Source organism: Ciona intestinalis, chromosome 1 (genome assembly GCF_000224145.3).
Source record: "Ciona intestinalis chromosome 1, KH, whole genome shotgun sequence".
NCBI classification, from domain to species: domain Eukaryota; kingdom Metazoa; phylum Chordata; class Ascidiacea; order Phlebobranchia; family Cionidae; genus Ciona; species Ciona intestinalis.
In genome coordinates this window covers 6,407,196-6,434,840 of record NC_020166.2, presented here as the reverse complement: position 1 = coordinate 6,434,840, position 27,645 = coordinate 6,407,196, and the positions used below count along the sequence as shown (strand labels likewise).

At 33.1% G+C, this 27,645-nt stretch overlaps 2 protein-coding genes across 4 annotated transcripts; one reads left to right on the top strand and one right to left on the bottom strand.

Annotated features, from left to right (window-relative positions):
* Positions 1–3,075, top strand: LOC100178095 (protein SHQ1 homolog). 3 transcript variants are annotated; one of them, XM_018813805.2, is made up of 8 exons: positions 1–227; positions 280–470; positions 555–661; positions 796–908; positions 1,213–1,385; positions 1,741–1,924; positions 2,139–2,562; positions 2,593–3,075. In XM_018813805.2, exons 1-7 carry the CDS (start codon positions 85–87, stop codon positions 2,518–2,520), a joined length of 1,293 nt encoding a protein of 430 aa, XP_018669350.1. In that variant the 5' UTR covers positions 1–84; the 3' UTR covers positions 2,521–2,562; positions 2,593–3,075. The 3 variants fall into 3 exon arrangements, with proteins under 3 accessions (XP_018669350.1, XP_002127366.1, XP_026690603.1); XM_002127330.5 differs by having other exon boundaries at positions 2,139–3,075; XM_026834802.1 differs by lacking the exon at positions 2,593–3,075 and having other exon boundaries at positions 2,080–2,172.
* LOC100175618 (cilia- and flagella-associated protein 46) lies at positions 2,662–27,639 on the bottom strand. Its single transcript, XM_018812941.1, has 51 exons — positions 27,628–27,639; positions 27,208–27,307; positions 26,884–26,982; positions 26,475–26,597; positions 26,245–26,320; positions 26,012–26,122; positions 25,390–25,499; positions 25,015–25,135; positions 24,072–24,201; positions 23,308–23,435; positions 22,770–22,957; positions 22,079–22,268; positions 21,554–21,710; positions 21,024–21,258; positions 20,549–20,698; positions 20,184–20,288; positions 19,596–19,783; positions 19,306–19,431; positions 18,780–18,966; positions 18,213–18,377; positions 17,775–17,921; positions 17,328–17,517; positions 16,855–17,069; positions 16,375–16,507; positions 15,848–15,944; positions 15,553–15,713; positions 14,931–15,082; positions 14,391–14,519; positions 13,862–13,966; positions 13,378–13,464; positions 12,817–12,947; positions 12,360–12,555; positions 11,957–12,104; positions 11,366–11,517; positions 10,962–11,080; positions 10,171–10,325; positions 9,663–9,822; positions 9,281–9,447; positions 8,780–8,888; positions 8,242–8,398; positions 7,797–7,886; positions 7,325–7,438; positions 6,733–6,956; positions 6,265–6,457; positions 5,770–5,877; positions 5,242–5,388; positions 4,710–4,909; positions 4,265–4,487; positions 3,855–4,007; positions 3,393–3,603; positions 2,662–3,041 (listed from the first exon to the last, which is right to left on the bottom strand). Exons 3-51 carry the CDS (start codon positions 26,938–26,940, stop codon positions 2,788–2,790), a joined length of 7,374 nt encoding a protein of 2,457 aa, XP_018668486.1. The 5' UTR covers positions 26,941–26,982; positions 27,208–27,307; positions 27,628–27,639; the 3' UTR covers positions 2,662–2,787.
* Between the last annotated feature and the right edge of the window lie 6 nt (positions 27,640–27,645).

Here is a 27,645-nt window from a genome sequence, read left to right as displayed (position 1 = left end):
CCCTCGGGAAAAAGCACATTTCACGTTTTGTTTGTAAAGTGTTCCACTATCTTATCTATCTGTCCCTGTGGATTATTGTGAGCGATGTTGACGCCCAAATTTCAAATTAACCAAGACGACGTTTCCGTTACAATAGTCGTACATGCCCCATATACCAAAGTGTCGGAAGTCGATATTTTCATTGAAGAGACTTGCTTTGCTTTCCATGCAAAACCATATTACCTTCGGTGAGTTTGTTAGCATATGTCTTAACAACTTTTACAAAAATGTAATTTTCAGATTAGAACTTCCTGGCACCATTGTGGAAGCTGGTTCATCGTGCAAATACGAGGTTGATAAAGGTGCTTATACTGTCCATGTGTGTAAACAAGAAAAGGGCGAACACTTTGAAAACCTTGATTTACTAACAACGATGTTGGCACAGAAGAAAACACCACAAACTAAACCCCTGATTGAAGTTGTGGAAGAAGGTAATTGTTGTCTATGTTTTCATGTAATTATGTATTAAAGTATTATTAACTGTATCAAGTATTTAAGTAACTTTTATTGGTTAGATGTTAATTGTGAACATGAAGCAAGTTTAACTAAAGAAAATATTTGTTCAACCACATTCGGTTACGGCTTTGCAAATCAAAAACACGGCGTCATATCTAAGTTACAGGTACTGTACCACTTAATTTACAGAATGTAAAATAATATCTGTAGTTGTTTTTAGTTCAGTCAAAAACCTTAACAATATTACAAATTAATGTTTAGATCTTGTTTAAGGAAAAATAATGAGCTGTGTTATTACAGGAAGATTTGTGTGATATTGTTTACATTAGAAATCCGGATGATACCAGTTTGGAAGATCGTAAAAGTTTAAAACAAGCTGCTGAAGATTTGAAGTTTGATTCTGATTACTATCTGTAAGTAGTTAGTATATACACATGACATTGCTTGATAATGGGACAAATCTGGTCTAAATCTGAAATGCTGTTGAACCTTGCCCATACACAAGTACCCATCACTATATTTTAGCTAGAACCTTTTCTGGACGCTTGCCGAATATTTTAAGTTTAATTGCAAAGAACATTAAACTGAATTTGTAATAAATTGAACGTACACATTAAATGTATAACTTATATTTCTAGAAGGCCGAGTCCCAGAAATCCAGATCTAGATATATTTTTAATTTATATTATGACATAAACATCTGTCATCCTTTTTCAGAGCGGACCTGTATGAAGATGATTACATTCAGCACATCATCAAATTTATCCCAGAGTGGAAACAAAGTCCGGAGGAACAATTGGAGTTTACTGATGAGGAGAAAGAGCAACTTCAGAAACTTCCAAATAAAGAATACCTCATTTCAGAAAACGAACAACAAATAATTTTGAATGGTATGCTCATTGTATATAAATGTAAAATACAAAAATAGCCTATTAAATGAATAAATCTGCTTATCTTTACATAGTTGGTAAGTTATTATATCACATTGGTTTGTTTTACACATCACGTGTCCGCTTACAAGTTAGCACATGTGTAACTGTATGGGTGATGAGTTTTTATTGTTTGCTGACACTATGGACAACCCATACAGGACCATTGGGTTGGATCAATTTGCATTGACAAATGCCCACAATGGTGAACCTGTATCCTCTGGTCTAAAGGCAGGCATTCTTAACAGTGCGTCGACAATTTGTATTAGGATAAGATGTACAGCATAATTAAGTTTAATGTATAATACTTACACAGGTTTGTTTGATATTTTATTCGCATATGCTTACAATGTGCGAGTAACTGAGGGCGAGGGGTGTGTGGAGTCTGCATGGAACATAAGAACCATCAGTCATACCTTGTCATGGTGCTGCTCATCTTCCTGCTTGAAGGAGACAGTGGTTTCTTGTTTAAGAAGATCCCTATGTTATCCACAATACAGGTACAACTTTGTGTGAATTTGTAAAAAATGACTGCTATTTTGCATAACCCAAGATTTTCTGTCAGGGCTACACTAATTAAGAATTTTTGCCTTTAATACTCATTGCTAAGGAGTAAACAATAACTTATTTTAAACACTGTATTCCATTTCAAAAGAACAGAAAGCTGCCGCTGAATCATCTTTGTCTGACAACACCCTTTATATACATTTTCAGAAATTGGAAGTTAGGATGCAAAGTTGTTCAAGATGTTATTCGAATATTAAAGAAAGGAAGACGCTACATCCTGCACTGTCTCTTGCATATTTGGAGAATATTTCAAACTGCTGATGGATCTCCTTGCTACATATTAAATGACCTTTACATAACTGACTACTGTGTGTGGCTGCAAAAGTTAAAAACCTGCGATGAACTGATGAAAAGTCTTTCCAAGGAAGCTAAAGGTCTAAACGTTTTAAAAAAAGACTTGGACCTTGAACTGGAACTGATTGAAGAAGCAGCAGAACTTGTTTTAGCTGATGAGAAGCAAGCCGAAGAAAGCAACAGTGAGGTTGATGAACTGACAAACCAGATAGGCTTAGTTTCTGTGGATTCTTAATGTAAAGTTGGGATGTTAATCATGCATATCAACATATGTCAAATTTTCATTATGATTATTCCTGCAATTCAAATTTTCATTATGATTATTCCTGCAATGTCCATATTTTCATTATGATGAGCAAAAATGAAGGACAACTTCTAAAAAACATATATGTATATTAAACTTCTTTAACAGTGAATATATATTACATGAACTTTTAACCTAACACTGACCTAAAGATGCGCCTTAAACTTAAAAATATAAAAATCTTTAAAAAAATTAAAGTTATGTTACAACAAGGTTGGGCAACCCAAACACAACCATGTTACACCACGATGCATCGAGTTGCGTCACTATTTCAGACTCTTTGTCTTCTTCAAATGCTTCGTCTTCATTCATTACTGAATCGATACGATCTGCCAGCGAAGGGGTCTCTGCAGGTGTTGGCTCAGGTAAAATACTTCGTCCACGAGATACTGAGGGTTTGGTGCTGTCTTTACGTTTCGATTTATCATCTTTTCCTTTCCCATCTTTCAATGCTATACAAAAAGATTAATAAAATGTGAATTATAACTGAATGACTCCTATTTATGCTTACGTGGCCAGCGTTATAACAGAGGTGTATCATTTTATACACCTCATGTTTACCTACAAGTTGCCACTTATGTAACTTGGTGAGTTCTAAACCTTCTGTTTTCGAAAAAAAATGTTAACAAAAACAAATGTTTCCAAAACTTTTGTCAAAAAATTAACTCATTAACAATTGGTTTGGAGGAATAAATACGCAAGCCTACAATAACAGCAGCATCGTATTGACTGTTCTTAGCTTACAATGGGAGAGCATATCGACTCAGCCACAGTGTTAGACACATTGTCAAATAAAATCCAACCTGGTGTAATTGGTGCAACTTCTTCAACTACAGGTTCTGGTTTCTTTAGAGTTGGGTTGGTTATTTTTCTAATGGCTTGTCCAACAGTAAGCCCTTGTTCAAGCACACACTCCATGAAGGTATGTAACTTAGCTGCATTGCTTTCTGAGGTTGTGTGCCATTGGTTCAAGCAAACACAGTTGGCTCCACTTAAACTTAACAACATCGCTGTCTGGTATGGAGCAATGAACAGTTTTAATAATATGTGATTTTTATAATTTCAAAATATCCAAAAATATATATGATTGGTTATTATATGGTTGCGTGCCTATTTTGAAAATGCAGTAATTCAATAAACTCTTGTTGTCACTCATTCTATAACAGATCATCTGGTAATTTATCTTTATTAATATTGTCAGATAAATTATTTGGAACCTGTTATATAAGAGCAATATCTTTGTAAACAGAAAAGCTTTAACGAACCTGCAGTGGTTTTTCTATTGACAGCAATGTGTTTGTTTTATCAACATCTACTTTGCTTTGGTGTCGGAAACTTTTGTTTGTTTGTGATTTATCGATGAGCAAAGCAAGTTGGCATTCATCCAGGTTAAGAGCAGCCACCTTTGCTGGGGGAAGCTGTTTAATATAACTCTGTTTTAATGCTGTATGTATGTTGTAAGAGCTGTTTTTAAAAAGTGGTAATATGCAACGGAAACAAATGTTCTCTTTACCTGTGACATAGGGGTAGGGAAAACATTAAAAAAAGTGGGAAACTGCGATAGAAAGAAAACCTTAATTTGTTTTTTCTTAAGATTATGTTAATATTTTGCTTACTGTTGTTCTTAAAGCTGCGTTACAACTGTTAGTAAGTAAACAGAAGTAAAAGAAATAACCTGCGCTATAAATCTCTCCATCCCATAAAAGATGAAAGCTGAGCAGTTGTTGATCATCTCCTCCCATTGCCCAACACTCGGGAAGACTTCGGTTCCAAACAATCCGTTCCATCTTGGAGTGAAAGTTTGTCCATACATCTGCAGAAGCTGCTGGAAGACCTGGGCTGGCCGATATTGCTCGGTCTCAGAACATTCATTGCTTGGATCAACAATGTAATGGAAGCTGGAAGATTTAAATTAACTTTGAATTTCGCACGATGTACATATTTGTTAAGTAGATGTGGAAAACGAGTGTCAAAATTTTATAATTACAAAATAATTGACAAGCTTTATATTACAAATAGAAAAGTTACAATATCTATTTTCAAGCACTTATTACAATATGAAAAGTGTAACTCACTTTTAAAATACTATAAAACTTAATAATTTCTTCATGTTAACAAACCTATGTGTGTCAATAGAAGCACAATCTGGAGGTAACTCTCGGTTCAAAGGAACAATCTTTGCAGCAGGAGTTGCTACTCCCTTCTTCCCTGCATCCTTGCCTCCTTTAGGAGTCTTCGGAGCAGTTTTAAGATCATTTCTCTTCTTCTCAGCTGCAGCAGCCGCCTCTTCAGGATCAACAAACCATCTTCGGTGCAACATCTTTAATATATGAGAAATAAGAATAAAAAATAAGATTGTTTAAACTTTGAGTTAATTTATCGCTTGTGATCCAGTACGCTTAACAACTTTAGTTAAAATTAACCCAAACTTTTAACAGTGTACCCCTAAACCACAAAGAAAAAAATACATATTTAAACAAAAGGTGAAAGTGGTAAGGAAACTTTAATTAAAGGTCTTTTGTGTACCGTGTTTCATACTCTTTTTAAAAGCACTCCACAGTCTAGTAGTCTATGGCTAACTGATTGGGAAGCAATGGTTATAGAACTCATATTATTGGCATCAGTGTTTAAATATTAGGACATTGTTCTCACCTGAAGAGAAAAGTCACGAGTCACAGAATCGACATGAGGTGTTTGTAAGCACTTGAGCGCCTCCAGTGGAAGTTGCATCAGTGTTGGCCCAGCAAGTATTATAATCATTTCTGGCGTTAACTCACTTAGAAGTTGACCATTTGAAAGCTAAAAATAAAATAGAACAAATAAGACTTTAAAAGTGATGAAATGTTTGTCTATTCTCTTGTTGAAAATCTCTCTTCAAAAATGTCAACAAACAACCTTTTTATTCAAAATACTTAATTGATTCAGGAGGAACAAAACTAATTGTCCTAACTATATATATTAATTGTAACATTCATTTAGTACAGATACAATAATTATAATAAATAAACTTGACTTGTATAGATACAATAATTATAATAAATAAACTTGATCAATATGTGGCAGGATAACGACTGTCGTTACAACACGGGTGTTCTGTTTCATAAACCTTCTGCCTGCTTACAAGTTACCACGTATGTAACTTTGCGGTGATCATGCTTGGAAAGTTTATTTAAAACATACATGTTGATTTGCTTGCTCAATAATTGGTTGTAAAAGCTTGGTCTTTATATGCGATGATAAAGGTTCCACATATTTCTCCATGTCGTTCAAGATGTCACCAAATTCCTCCTGAAATTGTTTAAAATAAGTAAAAATAACTCATTGAAGTTCTTATCATGTTGACTGTATCAGTTCAAAAAAACTAAGTCCCATTTTTTTCTGAAAAAAGGTGTAAATAAAACATTTTATGTAACAACAGCTAAAATGTTTAAATAAATAGTTGTAGCCCATTGTGAGTTGCTTCTTACAGGGTTTAACAGCCATGCATTTTAACAAATGCTATTCAGTTTTAGCGTGTTATAACCACTATTATTTTTCTGTTAATTCTAAACTTTTTTTGTTAGGTTAATTTTAATATAACCTTTAAAATTGCTATCAAAGAATAAAAATGTGTTCTGTGTAATGTGCAGAGGCATTATGACAGAACAATATGCCATTGTTTGAAAATAAATATACCCGTATCTTCATCTCTTCCATGGCTTGCTCCTCAAGAGCAGTTTCCGATATTGAGATCACGGTTGCGGACTTTGAGAGCTGCTGTAACATCTTCTGCCGCATCGCAAGTTGTGATCTCTGATATTCACTTTGGAGGAGGAAGCTCATCAGACGCTGCTGGAAGTCCGAGTGTTGGTCCATCATTTCATTATATCTAAAAAAAATTGGCTCGTTCAAAAAAAAAATCTTGTATTTTTCTTCCAAGCAAATATGCAATAATGTGTAGTTGTGTAAAAAAACTTAAAAAAGTTACAACTCTAAAATTAAAAACCATTTTTTTAAAAAAACACAAAACATAATTTTGCTTCACGGTATTATCATGCTTATCAAAACTTTATTTCGCCATACAACAGTTCTGTAAAAACGAAAAATAATATTTTAGATTGTTAACTTGCCACTCTAAGTGATCATATTATGAATATAACTCACTTTTCTGGGTCAACATGAATTTTATAAACAGCTGCTCTCGATGTATCGGTTTGCGAACTTGTCTGTTTATCTTTTCCTTTAGATTTCCCATCAGTAGTTGAGGTGGAAGACTTTGGTTTGTCCAATATTCCGCAGTAGAGAGTTCTCTTGTCCGGTGAATGTTGCATGATGATGATGTTAAAGTTAGACGGCATGTCTTTTAATAGATCAAGATGGTTGGAAGCCTGAAAAGTTAAATAGAATTATGGTGAAGTTTGCAAATAAGTCACTTATCGTGCAACCATTGAAAATTTGCCATAAAATTGCTGGACCATAAATTCCTTAACAAATATCTACAATTTGTACAATTAAATCATAAAAAATTGGGATAATTAATTTTTTAACCAGATAAAACAAGGTAAATTATATACCGGAACGATGGTACAAAAAATAAAGCAACTCTTTAGATTTTTAGTATACCTGTCAACAACAATTTATTTATAAATAAATAAACATTAAATATTATTGTTTTGTTTCATCGTGACATAACTTTGCCGCACAGCAATTTAAAAACTATTAGATGAAAAAATACCAACTGTTTAATGTCACATACCAGTTGTAATCTCTTCCATGCTGTGAATTTATCACTAAGTAATTTCATGATATCTTTCTTCACAGTGCAGTTGTCCAACCCAGAGCTTATATAACCTTTCATAAGCCAGGAATCCTGTGACAATTGTAAATGGTGGTTATGAGTAATACCATACAAAAAGAAAATTTAAACGGTTTCCTATATATATATATATATATAATTTAAAAATTAAAAAACAGACAAGTTCGCAAAATATATATATATATACCATTGATAATATAAATGTACATATGGTGTATGGTTAGGCACATAAGGCTTAATTAGACAGTATAAATGTATGGTGCATGTCAGGATACAAAAACAACTATAAGATAAAAGTAGTTAAGTCAAGTTCATTTCTACCCTGTGCAAGCATTAAGCTAATGTACGTAATACCCACATTACACATACTACAAATTACTTTGATCCAAAGTAAAATAAAAGTCTTTTTTACCTGATGAAGCAATGAAGCTAACTGTGAAGTACTTGGGTCCGACACCGACTTCATTACAAGTTCCTTCATTGCTTTGGATGATTCAGCACTCTGTTGATATTATACAGATTATTATAGTAGTATATTATACTCAAGTTTAGTTTGAGCTTTAAATTGAAAACTTTTGTTTTTTACTCTATTCTATATGAGTGAGTTGCTATTATCTCAAAACTGAATGAAATATTGTTTCAACAATGAGTTTATGGGCCAACTCTTGCCCAAATACCAAGTTTCTGTCACGCCTCACCCACGTCCATATAAAAAGAAATAGTTACACCCGCCAAATATGTTAAAAGTAACCAACATGGCAAAGAATTCATTTTAAATAAAAAAATCTAGTGTCCATTGCAAGTAAAAGTAAAGAATAATTTTTACACATACATGCTCTATGCTTATGGTTTCTTACCTGGTGTAATGCGAGATACAAAGTAGCAGTTTGTGGATCATGCTGGGCACAACATTCAACCATTTCCAATGCAGCCAAACTTACAATGTCGATGGCTTGTAGTTGTATTGACATGTTGATGCATTGAGCAAATACTTCAGTAGCTTGGCTCAATAACCTGAAATTAAAAAAATATCAATGCAAATATGGTGTGGTTTGAAAGCAGTAAGCAACCTATTCAAAAGCTTAATATAGATAAAGTTTTGATATCACGTTAGGTCCTCGACTCCTCAATCGTTTACACTTCTTTATTAAAGCACCACAAGGTGGTATTTGATGAGTCACGTTTTTCATTTAACTTTATTACATTTTACATTGTGACGTTAAGACTATATTTTGTGGGCTAACCTTGTTTTGTCATTAATAAATAACCAAAGGTCACAGCAGATAGTAAAAATAACAACTTTTTGACAAATTTATGTGAAAGGCTGGGAACCTTTGATGCATTCCTGTATAAGTTTTTAATACAGGCAGCTGATAGATATAAAATATGTCTTACTTGTAAGAAAACTCAGAAGTTGAATCCAAAGTTTTTGCTTCATTTGAAAAGAGCTTCATCTGTCTAGATGTCACATCATGTTGTTGTTGCGTGGGATCCTCATTTACTTGTATGTGAATGTGGTGTGAATTACAACAGACCAACAAAGTGGGCATGTTAATAGATATAAACTAACAGAACATTAACATACACCACTAACTTGAATTTGTGGCTTAATATTTAATTAGAAATATTTAACTGTCTTTTGCTTACATAAAGTAGGGTGGGAGAAGTTGGGACACCTTTAGAACATATTATCCGAATATCCTGATTGTGTTTTAAACAATTAACAACGGTCTATGAGAGTCGTGAAGATACAGTTTTAGTATTCAATAAATGTTTTTTGTTTACTACCAAACGGGTCGGGAAAATAGAATGAAAATATGTCCCATCTCCCCCCCCACTGTATATTCAGATTAGTTTTTGGCCGGATTTAAAAAAAGGTTCAATTTCCTCGCATACCTTCCATGCTTGTTGACATGAACCCTGTGCTGCTTTTTATCCCAACATCCCGCAACATTTGTTCCGGAAGAAGAGCTTCCACATCCCATTGATACTTTGGATCATCAGGATGAACCCCCTCGCTGCACAGCCTTAAGGATCGTCCAATCAAATACATCCATTTCGCTCTAAAAATTAAAACAGAAATTTGAAAAAAACTCGAGTCAAAAATTTATTACTAATAAAGTTACAACTATCATAGCATTTTCAAAACAGTGAGTAAATCACTTACATAAAATCGAGATGTTATAAGTTACATTTATTTTGAAACAAAATTATTAAAACAAACTTCAAAAATAAAATAAATTATGTCCTATTATTATTGCACAGGATTATATCTCACCTTAGCACATGCTGTGTTGGTAACTGAGTGTGCATGGTGTTAAGTACAGACATAGCTCGATGTACAAACGTAGTTCGTTGTGCATTCCACAACATAGCGGTCTCGTTTAATTCACTTTCAGCTGTTCCAACATAATTCTCAACAAAACGCTCAAGGGCTCCTGAGAATTACAATAATAATAAAAATCAGCTTATCAACTTTTTTTGTAGTTGTTATACAGCATATCAACAGTGTCAGTTATTATACCCTAATAATATAATAAATAAACAGGAATATAATAAATAAATCAACACTGGTTAAAAAAATAAGCATATCCTTTAAATCCTGTGAGAAGCTTATTGTGCCTTGAAATATTTAATCAAAATAAGAAAAATTGTCTGGTGCTAAAAACTGATTGTTCAATTTAAAATATTTATTAAATCTCATTTTACATTATAGTTCTATGATGCTTTGGATATTTTTTAAAAAATTATTCATCACAAGATATTTCTGCTTGTCGTATATTCACCTTTAGCTGCCTCTGCTGCTTTTGAGAGTCGATCCTCATTCGCAGAAACCTCCGCAGCATCCAGGAGGAGAGAACTGAAGTGAAGTTGGAGGTTCATCATCTCTCGATGGATGGGAAGACTTACTTCTTTATCAGTTTCAAGAGGAACTACATCACTGTGGAAGGAGCGGCATGTTCGAGATTATACTAAATTATTAGGAAGTATACGTTTACACTTAAGTAAAATGCATGAATGAATGAATGTAACTTATTTTATCCTTGCGTGGCCAGAAACGACGGTCGTTATAACACCTCCTGCCAGCTTACGAGTTACCATGTATGTTACTTTAGGTAAATATTTTTGTTTTGTTTTTTTATAAATTTTTTATGTGTGGGTGATAATTTGGACAGCCCATTAGTGACCACTAGGTTGAGCATAAAATGATTAGTAACCACAGAACATCTGGGACTTGAAGTTAATTGAGAAAACAAAGCTAGTAAATTTACTACATTCTGGGTCAATGTGTCTTGCAACCAAAATGTTAAGTTAAAATATTTAGGCTTCAGAAATTGAACAAGAAATTTATCTGAAATCTATTGCTGAGGATTGTATTAGAACTAAGTCGTTATATAATTGTGGTGAATGAATAAATTTAAATTGATTAAAAACCGTCTTCAGGTTAAGTGAAGTGCGTTATCAATCTATATCTTATTTAGGAATATCTTGTATCATTTTAGTGATGTTTACCATATTAAGATATTAATACTTAAAAAATAATATTAACATATTCTCATATTGATATTGTATTTACTTGCACAATCTTGTCACATTATCCACACTTGTTTGTAGAAGTTTTATGGCTTGTAAAATGTAAACATGTTGGGACTCTTTATTTTGCTTTGACAGTTTCAGCAAGGCATCTGCATGTTCCTGTACAAGTAATGTGCATGTTAGACATTGCTCCACCATTGCAAAATAGTAAAACAATTTTTTACGAAGCAAATATATGCACCAACTCTAAATTTGCAATCACTAGCCTATATTCTATATGGGTGAGGTTATACGCTGAGTATGACAGGGGACGTGGGGTTTCGGCAAGAAATTTTTTTGTTTTAATTTTCACAGCAAATAAAAGTATGTCATAACAGTATCAAATTACATTGCATAGAGTTTATAAAAACGATAAATTGTACACACGATATCAGCTATATATACCATATGTATGGATGCCAGTTCCCTGTGGAAACCTAAATCTTGCAAGGTTCTTTCAGCATCAACAAGTTTTCTTAAATAGACAGCTGGTTGGCTGGTGCATGAGGCAAGACGGGAGAATGAAGATCTCGCGATTAGTATTGACTTTAAGTAGCCTATGTGAAAAAAGTTGTATGTTTTTATTGAGTGCAATTTTAGTTTAGATGATTTTTCAAATAGTATAATACTAAATGAAAGAGAGTAAAACTTAAATCTGGATGGTTTTGAAATGGTAAACGTCGAACAAGATAAAAAATTTAAAAATACTTTAAAACGGTGGCAACTATTCAATAGGCTGAATATATTTTAGGTAAACCAGGAACTATGTGCAAAAAATTTTTTTAATGTTTAAAAGTCATTATTACCCATACCGAAAAACTATTTAAGGAATTGTTCTTAGCAGATTTAAAAACAGCCATACCAGCTATTTATTCACAAAAATAATAAAAGTTATTCTGCATAAAGTATGTGTTATAGTTAGAAGCGCACAACCCAAGTTAAAAAAACAAAAATAAACCTGAAAAGTAAAAAAATCTCACACTGTCATATACCCACCAATAGTGGAATTCTTTGTTGGTCGCGTTGCTGATAACTTATCCAGGCATTCAAGTGACCTCCGTATGACCTTTGTAACCTTGACAACATCATCAGGGGAAGGGTCTTGATTTAAAGTAATCGCCTCAATCAAAAGTAAAATATTTTCCTGAAATCAAAGGAAAAGTTCGTTGATTTGTGATGTTGAAAAATTTAATTTTAACAAAAAGAATGCTTTCTATGCAGATAAAGTTAGTGAACAAATGATTTATCCAAATCAACTGTTTTATCTGAACAAATATGTCAGTTCAATTACCATAGCATTGGAAACTGCAGTCATTACAAACAAAGAGCCAAATCTTTGTCAATTAGGCTAAGCTTGGCATAAAATTTAATCCAGAATGCAAATTAATTAAACACCAACCTGCCAAAACAGTTCATCACCACCAATAGCTTGTGCTTTTCTCAACAATTGAATTGCTTGTCCATTATTTCCTTCATGTGTTGCAAGATCCGCAAGACCATGATAGATGTCAACAAGAAGAACGGTATCGTTGTTGTAATTAGCAACAGTTAGAGCTTCGTTAAGCAATGATCGGCAATGCTGGTAGTATCCAAGTCTTTGAAACAAGAGAGTTGAATCGTTATTATATGGATTATTTTAACAACTTTGGAAATATTATTTTTTGCTTTCCTTTTTTCATAAACATATTTTGCATTATAATTAAAAATAAGTTTTGCTTCACACTTTTATTTCATGAACCCTGCATGTTTAAAAGGTCTTAAAGATAGTCTCGGAAAACTAATTATAATTTGAAATGTGGCTATAAGCAGACGCACAATAACAGAAAACACCAGACACAGCTTTTCAATTGACTAACTTGAGCAAAACTTTGGCTTTCTGAGCCCATATTTCACTTAAGTTGACCCCTCCAACTTTACGGCCCGTCAAAGTTATTGGTCCGGGTTCTCTTTTACTTGAAGTTGACTTTGCACTTGATGTTTTAGTATCCTGTGTTCAAATTTATATATTTATGTTGTAATGTTAACCAAAGATGGCAGTTAAAATCCAGCAAACATGCAGATTAATGTAGGTTTAGGTGCATAAAATATGGATTTTCTGGCCAGTTTCAATAACAACATTAACAGCCCGTACATACAACAACTGTCATTGTGTTACGGTTTAGAACAATTGATTGTTCTTACATGGTTTGTTGAATTCTTTACTTGGATAATTTAGTTTTGAATTAGATTATTTTTATTTGCTTAAACTACAATGGTGTGCAGTAGTCAGATTAGTCATGTTTGAAAATAATTAATAAAAAGATTGTAACTAAACAACAATGTTTCAAACCGATACTGTTTGGCAAACCTAGGTTTTAAATCATTTCAACCAATTTGGTCAATTGATTGTGTATCTACACATCCTGCATATAACAAACCTGAACAAGAGCATCACCATTAGCTTTCCTTATTCTCTCTTCTTCTTGCTTGGCCAACTCTTTACTGATTTGTTTTATTTCAAGTTCCTGTATGTTAATTAATACAATTTACCTAAGAATTCTATTAGATTTGTTCTTGGTTAGATTTGCTATAAATGTACTGGTTGTTGTAATTTTAATTCCATCTTAGTTTTTCTTGCCCTAAAAATGGAAACAAACAATAGTGCAGACTTAAGCACTACTAGTTAACTGTAGGTTTAGAGCTGAAGGTTTATACCAGAACTGGATTTCCAGGACAAGCAGTATAGGTTTAAATATATCGGTTAACCGAGATAACACAGCAATTTAAATGATTGCTATCTGAGTTTAAAGTGTCCTGCAACCATGTAATCCTATTTGACTTAAAATATTTATTCAGCCTCCATTATTTTTATAGTCTCTGGATGAAATCCTTTGTTGTAATTTATACAAAATTTTTTAATACCTGTTTTGAGATGGTTTGTTCTTGCTCTGTTAGGAATTTATTATCAATCCAGTTCTCCCATTGTTCGGCTGCATTAATAAGGTGTAGTTCATAACATACAGTGATCTGTGGAAGAATAAGTTGTCAGGTGTTTGTATACAAATATAACTAAAATTAAGGAATTCTAATACTTTTGTTTCGAAAAAGCTTCGTCATTTAAATTAATGGTAAAAATCATTTTTAATTTTGATTTTTCTGTGGTGTTAAATTTTTGGTTTTATAACAGAAGTTCTGCATGCATTTACATGATAATAGATGATATACTGTTTATATAACTATGAGCATGTTTTGATGACAATTGTTTTGTTGTTACATTTCTGAGTTTTCATATTGTGCATTTTTTCTGATCTTCGATCAGCGAACTAAAAAAAAAAAAAAAAAAAAAAAAAAAAAAGGGGTTTTTTAGGGGGGGGGGGTCCCCACACAAATAGTCGTCTTATATATCTCAGAGACGTATAATAGTGATGTTTTTGATAAAAAGTCAATTGACCTGCTGAATGTTGATTAACTGAGTCCAACTATCACTTTGTAATATTCCCCGTGTAATGACAGCAGCAAGACATAACACAGGAAGGGAGAGATTATGGAGGGAGCAGTCACGAAGGTATTCCGATAATTTCTGCAAATCAAAATATGTGCTTAGAAGATAAGAAGATTCAAAACATAATTTTGTAACAAAATAAATCTAATTTTGTAACGAAATAAATCTAAGAGAATAATATGTTAAAATGTAGTTTTGTAACAAAATAAATCTAATTTTGTAACGAAATAAATCTAAGAGAATAATATGTTCAAATGAGTGAAATTCTACTTGTAGTGTGTAAAACAAAGCTGCTCAACATGCAACCTCTTATAAATGTCTAGGAATAAATAATAAACTAAAAACAGTAAATAGAACAGAAAAGGCTATTTTTTAAGTGAAAACTGCTAACTGTAGTGTCACTTTAACACAAAATGTGGAAAAAACATAGGTCGGTCAAGGATATGTAGATATATTTTTAAAAGATTAAAAACCAATACCAACACTGACCAAGAGATAAAACACAGTCATCCCAGCACATGTGATTGTCCCTTTATTAATTCCACAATCACTTGTATCAAATAGAAATGCTTTGATTATTTCATCCGGTGGTTCATATGTCGCCCACTCTGATGTAGAGGTTGGTAATGCATCTGGTGGACCTGGGGTGTACACAAGCATTAGCTGTCAATCAAAAATGGAAATGCTGAATACCAGGATTAATGATTATGTTAAAATTTACAAAATAGAAGAAGTTTGGGAGTTAGGAGTAACTAACAATTAACCTATGTGCAGTTATTGTTGGTTTTGTTGTAATATCTCTTTTCTTACTTTTATTATACTCTGTTAAAAAGACTGTTGAGAAGATTCCGAATACAAGCCAAATCAAAGCTGTCAAACATATAATTCAGTTTTCACTATATATTCTAAAGCCACCAAGCCAGCTTTATCTAATTATAAACAAAATCTGAACCGGGAATTAAAAGTTTCCTAATCTAAGTCAACACAACTCGCTGCCATTCTACAGAGATTAAACCAATAGCTTTATCAACAAAAGGCACCAAGGTTAAACCTTGATGTAGCTACCAATGTGCATACAAGAACAAATACTTAATCAACAAACTAAACCAACCTTTCCTTTTAATTCTTTCCTTAACTGGAGCAGTTTGAGCTGGAGTGGCTTTAGCTTTCTTGGACCCAGACCCCTTTCTTGTGTCATCTGCTGCTGTAGTTTCAGGTTTAGGAAGGTGTTTCATCACCACACCAGCTGATGTTAAAGATATCTTCCATAACCTGCGTATAAATGAGGTTTATAAACATAATTTTTTATTTGTTTCATAGGTTAGAGTTAGGAAGATCATAAAATATGCAAAAACTAACAATCAAAAAGACTGTAAGATCCTAAACAATTATATGTGCAAACTTACCGCATTACAAAGCTGTATGCAAGCTGACAGAATGTTCGGTGACTTTTTGATCCCTTACCACTAATGGTAGCCAACATAACGTGGCTTCGAATCAAACCTGTATGAGTTATAAGAATAAAGTTATAAAAGCCACAGCCAACTACCCAACTATAAAACATGTAATAAAAACAGGCAAAAAATAAAGTTACATATAAGATACAATTAGTTTTAGTATTTTTTATATACTAGTAAACATTTTGGTCAAACTCTTTCGTAATTTAAAAACAGCTTAAATTTTGAATTGTTTCCAAGGATTACTGAACCAAACGTAGCAAAAATTATTGCACACCTGGTATCGGAGGATGTATCTAATATATTGGTTTACATTTTTAAATCCATAAACTTAAAATTGCTCTTTTAAAATTGAAATATATTTTTTTAATAATCTTAACTTAATGTTAGAAAATGGCTTGATGTGTATATTGATACCAAAATGGTTCTTTCAACAAAAAATAACCACTTATAAGGGTGCAAATATAACAACTCACCATCAAGTTGCCTTGTACTGTGCAGATCTTCAAACTTAACATTCAAATTATTCGGTTCAACTCCAATGATGGCTTCTCTCTCAACTGGAAGATGTTGCTCTTCCTGTTTTTCTTCAACTTTTTTTGGTTCATCCTTCAAGGAATCAACAAAGTTATATAAATTATGTATGTTTGGTGATACAATCTTGCAATTTAACAAAGAACGGATTGATAAACACACCATCTCACAACTTTTTTAACATATGTTTGTATGTGGTTTTGAAATGGTTTACTCAGGCTACTAATACCAGTATACTACACCGGATAAATCTCAAACACCACAGCAAATACAATACAAACACTATACCTGATAAAGCACAAACACTATACCAGATACAAAACAAACATTATACTGGATAAAGAGCAAACATTACACTAGATACAATCACTAAACTTGATAAAACACAAACACTATACCAGATTACAAAACAAACACCCTACCTGTTTCTTCTGACGGGATGCAGGAGTTTTCTTTTGTTGTTTTAAAGATGGTTTTGACTCCGTAGTCTTGGGAGGAGGTTGTGCACGAGATGCGGGTTTCACCATCTTCCCTTTCTTCCCCTTCCCTCGATCAGCTTGTGTTTGCTCCGGTAGCTCGACGTGGAACTTCATGTTAATGAGAATATCAGCCGCCCATTCAACAATGTTCACAGTGTCTGGGGAAGATATAAATAAGATTGACAGATTGAATAAATCAGCTTCACATTGTTGAGACAATGTACTGTCATTCTTTATAACAAATTTTTACAAAAAGGCTTTTTCCAAACAGCCAAAAATAGTATTTTCCTTGACGAATTGACTTATTTATTAAATCTTCAGTATTACAGGCAATCAAATCTTCAATTGACTTGTTTATTACCAAGTAAATAAATTATACCTTTACCCCTGTAGCAACCCAAAACAATCTCACCCACCATCAATACTAAACTCGTTGCTATACATCCAAGTAGCGAGCTCGAGAAGGTATTCAAATTTCTGCCATTGGGTGTCATCAGAGTGCAAAGCCTCGATTGCTTTCTGGAACGCCATCAATTGTTCGAGGGTTTCCCTTGAACATAGCGCCACCCGGTGCCACATGTGTGACACGTAATCCTCCGACTCATCCTGTGGTGACTCAGCATTATTTAAGGTTTCTATGATTGATATCAACATAAAAATAAACATCAAAAAAGGAGTTTTAAAACATTATAAAAAGAAATGGATTGATTAAAAACAGAATATTCTGCCTAAAAGTGTAGTTCACTAGTTTGTAAATACAAAATACCAAGGAATATTTAATAGTAATGCAAGTTATTCTTTTGAAGCGGAACAACAATTTTCTTAAATAATTACTCACAAAAAAGCTAAAATATTCCACGTACCCTGAACTTAGCAATATCCATCTGAACATTCTTCCCTAGTTTAGCTTTCACAATAACTCGATGTTTGAAAAGTAGAAGTCGATGTTTGGTGCGTGGCATGTGATGTAACGCGCGATCCATAACCACCAACCCTTCTTCCCATTCACCCTACAGTGTGGAGGTGACTATTTAGCATATGCTTGAAAAATGGGTTTACAGAAATGGTCTTTTGATAAAAACCATTGTAATATAAGCAAAAATAAACAACTGGCTCAGCATTGTTAGGCAAGACAAATTAAAATATTAAAGAAATGTTTTTTCCTGTTTGATGTACTTAAAAATGTACTTATTGTACCCATTCTATTTTCTATGGTAAATTAGATCCTGCTTACTTTCAAAACCACATTTAAATAACACATAAAACTTTACATTATATAAACTACAGCACTATCAGGTCACCTTATCTGCAAATGTTTGAAACTGCAGACCATACATGGCAGAACGTAGTGTTCGATCATCAGATGGATCACCGAGCGATACTCCAATACTTTGCTTTGTATTTGAACTTCCATCTCCTTCACCATCTATAACCTTCACAACACCTTTCTCTTTACCCCCACTATCCTGTAGTTTAATAAAAACAATATAAAATCTAATAAAATTTTTGAAAGTAAATACAGGTTTATGAAAAGAAAAAAAATCAATAAAGGAGTAGGGCAAAGCCTTTCAACCCGCAACACAAAAGTGGGTTATTTGATTTTGTAGGGTGGTCTGTTACATTGGTTTACAATATATTTTGACTGTTATTCTAGAAAAACAGTAGTTATTGGGTCATCAAAGCTAAATTAGTAGTTTGTGATGAATATTTAGGCTGTAGCAAAAAAGGGAAACACTGTCTTTAGAGAAGCATAACGTACTTTGCTTACTACTATCCAGCAGATGTACTTTGCTTACTACTATCCATTACAAATAACCATAAAGGGGCATTGAAATAAACTAAAAAATAGACAAATACAAAATCCCTACCTCAGGTTCATCAACTACAGCAGCATTGTTGGCTGTTCTTAGAATGGATATGAGCAAGACTTCGAGAGGTTGACGGAGCAATTCTCGCTCTAGAGGAGACGGGATGAGAGGAAGAGCGGCGTTCCACCATCTTCTACAAGCCATCATCACCAGTGAGAAGTTACCCGCTCTTTCACCAAACTTTGCACTGGGTATATGAATATGTTGGTTCATTGGATTAATATAACTTTGATAACCAATATTCTTCACACTTGGTAATGGAGTATAAAGTATATACATGGTACTATGTAGGTAGAACTCGGTGTGTGGGTTTTTAAAGCATAAAATAACCTGTGCAATAAAAGTATAAAATAATCCGTTTTTGTGTAATAAACAAATGGCACTGTTGGGGGTAAGGTCATATGTAACATAATATATGTACATTGATTTGTGTGTAGAATGCTAGGGTGTAAAATTTAGTTTAGCTTATTGTATACCATTTTGTAGTTAAAACAGGATGGTTTGATCAATATACTTATGTGCTCACCTGTCAACAAAACTATGCATGGCTTGTCTTCGTGCAGAGGGGTTAGCAGCACAAGTGTCCATTAAACTTTCACCACGAATGCAGGAAGCATACGCAAGCATCTCAAGTGCAACTGTTCGCTTGTGACTAAAAAAGTAAAAATTTCCATCAAAACTGCCCACAATGTCATATGTACAAGTTATGCAAAAAATATATAAACAATGTTTTTGAAAAACTTTATATAAATTTTATAAATTTACTAAAGAAAATACAACAAATTTTTAAATCATGAGAACAGAACGCCTGCATACATGTCTGCCTGCTTCTCCTTTGTATGCTTCTTGTTCACAGCTTTTTGTTCTAATGCAAGAGCATTATTACTACACCTCACAACTAGTGAGTGGTTCTTCTGAAGTCGCGATAACTGTGCAAGTCGTGACCAAACCTCAAGTTCCACACCCGAGTTATTCCATGAGCATTCATCTACTGCATCACATACCTGGGTGTAAAACACAGAATACGTAGGTGTAATATAATAAACATAAACATAATATTACCGATAATGGTATATTAATGCGTGTTACGATTAAAAAAAGACAATTTTTTTCGATTTAAATGGATGCGAATGCACAGTCGTAAAAATAAAATTCAAATATAAAATTCAGTGACATAAAAATTCAGTGAATTCAGTGACATAAAGAAATAAAATTCAGTGACATTGAACTCAGTCTGTTGATTCTATCATGTTTAATGCCACTTTAAAAATGATATTATCATATTTTGATCATAGCGATCAGTGTTACCTATGCTAATGCATAATATTTGGTTTTAGCAACATTTCAAAATACTAAACAGTTGCTATTGCATTAAAAAAACAACATAATAACTTTAAATTATACCTCGGAAATTTCGGGAACAGTAAACTCCATCATATCGTTCCGGTTGAGTGACAACATCTCAAGCATGACCAATGATTTTGTCATGTCTCGTTGTTCTGGAATTTTCTGTAAACAAACATTTGAATTACTGCTTAAAAATTAGCATTGGGTACTACTGCATTGACTATTTTACTCTAGTTATCAAAACATACGAAATAAATTTCATTCATTGATTCATTCATAATGTGTAGTACATGAAATGAAAAGAAATTTTATTTCGATTTTGCAGAGATCAAAATATAACCAATAACGACAAATTAACAGAAAAATAGGGTTCTTCCGATGTAACCGATCACTTTTAACTCTCGTGTTAAAGAACCACCTACCTCGTTCTCAGTTCCAAACCCAGGTGATATTTGTTGTTGAAGCATCTGTTTAACTTGCACCCATGTCGCGAGCAGTTGATGTCTTACAGAGGTTGAGATGATGTCTCCTTGATTTGATCCGTTGGTGACTTGCAACCCGTATTCACATACCTGCGCAAGTATATTACGAACTCATAAAATTATGTTTAAACTACTAGAGTAAGCTATATTTTCAGGCTTAAGAAATTGGCCTAATTTGCCTTTACAGTACATTTTATTACGTATTGTGTTTAAAATGTTAATAAAACACATCAAAAAAATACCAAAAAATAGGTTGTTAGTATATTTAAAAATAGTGCATACACAAAATATGCTTGCTTTATCCTTATTCCGGACTATGCTTTCCACAATTTAAACATTCATTATATACTGTTTGTAATTCCCCTCAATTTAAGCTATTAGTGCTGTATATAATACAATGTAATATCAATCTCACCTCCAATGCTCGTTTTACATCATCCATACCATCAGGATCAACTGCCAACCCAGCAGTGGTACCAGGTGCAGTGTTGCCAGTTGATTTCCCAGCAGTTTTCTTCCGAGATGTATCTTTAGTAGCAGCAGTGGTGGCTTGGGTCACAGATCCCTCAAGACTTGATTTCTTAGGAATCCAAGGTCGAATTAAACCTTTTGCAATAACTTCGCAAATTCGAACCAGTAACGTTGCTTCTCTGTAAAAATGTTAAAGTTGAGTCAATTTAAACAAAATCTTTTACGAAATGATTGTCTTGTTATTATTTTATAATTCTTATATTCATTTTTTTGGCAAATACATTACTTACTTTAAAAAGCCTGCACTAAATACAATTAAAACCACCAAAGTCAGGTAAATAGCAATTCAAAGCATAAAATCAAAAATGTAAAAAAAAAATTAGTTTAACATAAACTGATTCACATTTTTTTAATCAAACAATATCTAAAATATCAAGAAACAATTAAAAACCCAATAAATTCAAAAAACCCTACGTTGAATGACCAATCTGTTGCATGCCGAACAGAACTTGTTGAAACATTGGAGCAAGTTCGGTATATCTTGATGCAACTAACAGATGGTTGCTATAATTCCACAGATAAGCAGCACCACTGCAAATTATCCATGTTTCTTCCAGTTCTATCCCCAACTCTTGAAAAAAAAGATATATATATATACATTTCAAAATGACCCAATACCCAACCAAACAAAGTTGCATGAATTAAATACAGGATTTAAATCTGAGTATTAAGCCCTAAACCTTTGAGTATTAAACATATTTAAGTCTGATACTTTTTAATTTAAACTATTTTTTTATATTGAAATATTAAGTTTTAAACCCAACAAATTAGCTCCATATAGGTTGTTTGATTTAAATCTATAATATTCTATACTCTTCCACCTAATGATCTAATATTAAAACAGTTATTTTTGGAAAGTAACATTACTTTTTTACTGCTAAGGAAAAGTTAAGCATATCAAAATAATAAGAATTTAAAAGTATACCGTATTCAACTGACCTATAGCTCTTAAGAAAGCAGAAGTAGCTTGTTTGTTGAGGTGATGAATCCAGTCTGTGTATTCTGCCCATTCAGGTTCTTGCTCAGGTTTCTTATATTCATGACCTTTTGGTCGTTGTCGGTTATCAACCGGTGGATCAGGACTTTCATTTAATTTCAAACCTTCGCATCTGAGCAAGTGAATCAATGCCTGGTGGTGGGAATCAATAGTGAGTCAAAAGAATGACAGTTTAGATGAACCAAAGCTGTTCAAATGTTTTTCAATTTGATGCATTCAGAAAATTTTGATAGACTTACGCGGTTTGCCCTTTTGTTTTAACTTTTTACCAAAGTTGTATTTCATGATACAAGAGAAATTGATGTGCTAGCTTATATAAATATGACATAGCGTACAATGCCTGAAATGTAACTAAGGTGGCCTTTCCTGCATTTATAAAACTTAGATGGCTGTGTTTTTTACATAACTGCACAATTATTTTTTTTTTCTTTTTCTTTAAAGCAAAGTTAAATTTTAACACTTTAACAAAACAGATGTATGTTTTACCCCAAAACATTTTCAAATTAGATTAATATTACAAATAAGAACTTTTAAATAAATAAAACTCTATACAACTATATCAGACTGTTAAGTTGACATAAATCTATAAACTAGAAAATCAATTAAAAAATCGACTTAATCTCTCCAACCCACCTCTCCATTAATATAATGAACCTCAGCAAGCATACGAAGCAAATCTGCATCGTGTAAATTTGAATCTGTGCTTCCTTGGTCGGTATCAGGAGATTTCCCTGCGACAGAAGCGCTGTCACCTGTACCAGGGGCTTTACTTGTGTTGGCACTTTTTCTTTTGTCTTTTGAACCTTCTTTCTCAGATGGCTCTGTTTGAACAGAAACATTGATAAGCAAGTTAAGTAGTTAACATATCTTCCTGCACACAATATTTAACCCTTTAACTAACTGCCAGTGTTAAATATGCTTACTTATGGCCACATGTCACTTACATAGCGACTGCACAATCATTTCTAGATTATTTTGTACCTAATTTTCTTAAATATATTTTAATTGGCTCCCATGAGATTTAGACTAACTAAACAAATAATTAAACTGTAAACCTACATCATTACAAAACTAAACAAGTTGATGCAAAATTGTAATTATCCCCACTGCCAGTGCAAAAATCTGGTATGGTAGGTATTCCTGTGTTAAGCAATAAAATATTAGTCAAAACCTTTTTCTTTTGGATTAACCTTCCACCTAGCATCATCATACAGTAGACAGAAAGTTGCTGCAACTCTACATACGTCCCATACATGCTGTTGGCGTGCTGTCTTCACCAAGTCAACCCATAAGCGAGATCTGTGAAAAACGGTTTAAACAAGGTGTGGCACAATATGTTAATTTGTAACAGTTCTTATCACCTGTGTTTTCTTGATTTGTTTTGTGTGTTAGAACTTAATACCACAAATATTTAAAATGACGCAATTATAAGTTATTAACATTGTATAAAAATTGCCGATACAATAGTTCCAACTCATATTCAACAACATAGCTAGATTTTTATGACCAATAATTCTGGATATAAAGGTTAGTTTAGATACAAGGCGAGTAAACTTTTATGAAATCCGAGTTTAAAGTCTCTGGCAACGACCACACCGGGTAAAGTTAAAATATTTAATAGGCTTTTGAAACATTATTCTTGTGGTTGCTGGCTGAAATCCAGCCCTGGTATTTTAACAGAAATATCTATACAGTAAAGTGGGGGAAGATGGGACACCTTTTCATTCTTTTTTCCCGTCCAATTTGAAACTAAACAATAAACATTCAAAGAATTATAAACCTTAGATCCACGAATACAATAGACCGTTTTAACTGTTTATAACACAATCAGGATATTGGGATATTGTTCTATAGGTGTACCGTGGTTCCCCAACCTACTATATATTCACACATGAGCTTCATTCTGCTTAACTAAACAAATTCCACACCAACCACCTTTCTCTGTCATTTTCATCCCCAAGTCGTTTTAGATGACCGGGAGCTTTCTTTACACACTTGGACCATTGCCGAGCTCTTGCACCCAGGATTTGAACCTCGGATACCAAACCTTTCATTCCTCCTGATGCTGTGTGTTTAATAAAACAAAATAATATTAATATATGGTTAGTATCAGATATAGTTTAACAAAATGATAAGCAATCATGAAGAAAATGTGTCACATTTATGAAAAGGCCAAATTTTGAAAATGATGTAAATATGTATTCATTTACTTCTAACTGAATTGTAAAAACAATTATTTTTTAAATTTATAATGAATGTTATGATTGTGATTGGTATTGAATTAATTTGCCAGTTACACGGTTTTTGAAAGTTTGTACCACTAGACCACTACACCATTTTTCTGCATCATTTACTATATAGGTACAAGTAACCAAGTAAAATTGAACATAACTTTGCCCTAAAGTGCAAAACTAACCTTTAGTTTTTTCCTTGTGTTTGGGACTGTTAAATGTATCAAGCACTGAAATAAAGGTTCTGTATGAACCACATACTGTACTCACAACTCATGCTAATACTGCTTAATACCTCAACCTTAATAACTAAGTTGGTTTAACTCACTAAGTACTACCTCGAAACCAAACTGGCTCATAGAAGTTCTGACAAAAAGGGTCTAAAACATATTGCTGAAGAACTTTGACCTAATATTTTAAATTTTAGTGTAGAGGTTTTTAAATTATGTACAACTGTACAATTAAAAAAACAAACAAAGTAGCTTAAAATAACATATTTTCAGGTTGGTAAAAGTTTTAATTCCCTTTAAAAATTTACCGATTTTGAAAACTGATGCTCTTTGCAAACTGATGAAACGTTTAAATAATTTACCGACTTTGCAACCGATGCTTTTCGAATAAAAAACAAAACACCCCAAGATTCATACCTTTAGTTTCATTCTCACTATCCAGCACATATTGGAAAGCATCAGGAGCAAGTGCAAGCCCTGCTTTGACAAGGAGAGAACGCTTCATTCGAACAGAACCAGATTCAGAACTTTTACGAGCCTAAAGTTAAAACAATTCTTTATAAAAAACTTTTGTTCGTTTCTATAGTTACATTGGCATTTTATACACAATATCAGTTTTACAGAATTTTAGTAAGGATAATGGTACCGTGAGAATTTTGCAAAAATAAAATGAAAATTAATGTGTTTTATATTAAAATTGTATTCAATAGAAATAACATTAAAATATTAGATATGATTTTTCATATCACAATTTAACTACGAAGCATATGGTGCAGTTAAACAAGGTATCACCTGTTCAATGATAATTGCAGCCACATCTTCAGGTCTATCTGGTGTACGATACAGTTGTGTGCTCAGTTGTAAACGATGAAGCATTGTCTGTAATCTCTCATGGTAAAAACCTACAAAAATATTTGTTGTGATATTTGACTGCAAAAACACTAAGTCATTCACAAATATTTGATTAGAATGAGTTGAAAGAGGCTAATGATTGTAAATAGGCTACCATTTGAAAAACCAGGAAAGTTTCACCAGAAATTTATGCTAAATATTTAATTTAGGTTATGTGGTTGAGAAGCATTGGTCGATAGAACATATGAGTGACATAACCCACAAATATATACAAATATTCCGACACGATGGCAAAGTGTTTAGCGTGCAGGCCTCTAACCCAGAGACAATGAGTTAAAGGCACACCACTGCTACCATTCAGGCCACGCAAGGTTAAAGCAAGCTACAATTATGTATCCACTCAATCAAATCATAAACCTAGTTATCAGGTGATGAGCCAAAACACATGCCTGGTCATAGGACTTCACCCATATAAAACAAAATGAACTGCATTTTACGGATTTCTATATTTTCTACAGTCTTTATCTGGATATAATATATAGTTTGCAATATATAGGCTCACCAGAATCATCCAGTTCAAGAGCTTTATTGACATGTTTCACTGCAGCTTCTATTTGTTCAACAGCTTCCTCACACTTTGCGAGTTCGGTATGAACCCGGCATCTCAGTGTCACTAAAATGTAAAGACATGAATAAAATATGTTGAACAGCATCTAGTACTACTGTAAGATGTTAAAAGATATAATGTGTTAATTACTGCAATATAAAAATATCCATAAAGTCCTTTATAATCACCTTGTAATGATGAAATATCCTCGAGTGCCTTTGCTACAGCAGTAAGTGGCCTTCTTACATGTTTTCTTAAGTTGCGCTGGAAATAAATATACACTCTCGTTGATGTATAGTATGAGTATTAAACATTTATTTAAGAAATCACTGTGGTACATGTACGAATCATAACACAAATTGATACACAAATAGTAACACGGAACACTGTTCTGTTGAATATCCTACTTAAGTTCTACCTGGAGCAGTGGTAGGCATAGATTCCATTGAGTAGCACAAGCACCTTGCACAACATTCGCGTTTCCCGATCGAACTGCATTTTCAAGAGCTTGCTCCATGCGTTTGATTGCAGATAATCGAACCTTGATTAATAACGTGGTTTATTCAGGTTTCTGTCGTTTTTATTTTTACTTTTTTTAATACAAATATCTATGCTAATACCGAATGACACAAATTTAATAGAAAAGTCAGCCTTGCTTTTGCTATTTAAAACTTACAAAAAAAAATACTACAAATGTGTTTTATTATTTTGATATTGCTAAAGTTTAGTGACTGATGACAATACAAGTACAAGTTTAGCCTTGCCTGGGGAGGGGGGAGAAAGCGGGGAACTGTATACAAAATTTACAGTTGGAAATAACTACCAACCTCCACAGATGATTTGCTGTAAGCTTCCTGTTTATCACCAAGTTGTTTCACGATCATTTCACATTCAAGGAATTCAATTTCTACCAATAGCCCAGAATCCTGGATGAAAACAGTACAATATATCTCACTGTAACTGTAATGCTTTTAGTTTATACCTGTGTTGTGACAATCTTACCCAATAAAAAAATATTTATTTAAATGGATTACTTTTACTTGGTTAAATTGTAAATGTAAAGTATTTTCCAAAAAAAACAACAAATAAAATAAGTTAATCTTTTCACTTTTAAAATACAGATCTAGTATCTGGTCATTTTGGTGACTTACAGTGATCTCACAATCTTTAAAAGCATTTAAGCAATTCCTTGCGAACGCAACTTGGTCAATCTCAATGCATAACCTTGCAACATCAATCAACAAATATGGTCTGAAAATCATGCAGCACAAGTTAGTACTGGTAAAAAACGAAACATGGGTTTCTACAGGGGTAAGTAGGGGAATGGGGCAACTTTGGCCTAAATCCCCCATTCCCTGGCCTACCTCACTGTAAAACCTCATCCATATGGAGTAGAATGTGGTTGCCAGAACACAGTTAAAAGTTCACAACACAAAAATCACACTTGGATTACATGCAAATGAAACAACAAACATGCATGGGGTGACAGCCTTGTAGAAAAAAACTACATAATTATGGCAGAACATTATATATTGTTTGAAAAATAGATTGTTACCAAAAAAATGTACTACCTGATCAGAACTTCTAGA

Excerpts from the sequence above, each read along its gene's own strand:
- LOC100178095 (XM_018813805.2), top strand. The coding sequence starts at position 85 with ATGTTGACGCCCAAATTTCAAATTAACCAAGACGACGTTTCCGTTACA. Across the intron at positions 228-279 it reads GCAAAACCATATTACCTTCG|ATTAGAACTTCCTGGCACCA; the intron begins GTGAGTTTGTTA and ends TGTAATTTTCAG. Across the intron at positions 1,925-2,138 it reads CTATGTTATCCACAATACAG|AAATTGGAAGTTAGGATGCA; the intron begins GTACAACTTTGT and ends ATACATTTTCAG.
- LOC100175618 (XM_018812941.1), bottom strand. The coding sequence starts at position 26,940 with ATGATCGTGAAACAACTTGGTGATAAACAGGAAGCTTACAGCAAATCA. Across the intron at positions 15,945-16,374 it reads CAGTACAAGGCAACTTGATG|GTTTGATTCGAAGCCACGTT; the intron begins GTGAGTTGTTAT and ends TAACTCATACAG. Across the intron at positions 7,439-7,796 it reads TAGCTTCATTGCTTCATCAG|GATTCCTGGCTTATGAAAGG; the intron begins GTAAAAAAGACT and ends CAATTGTCACAG.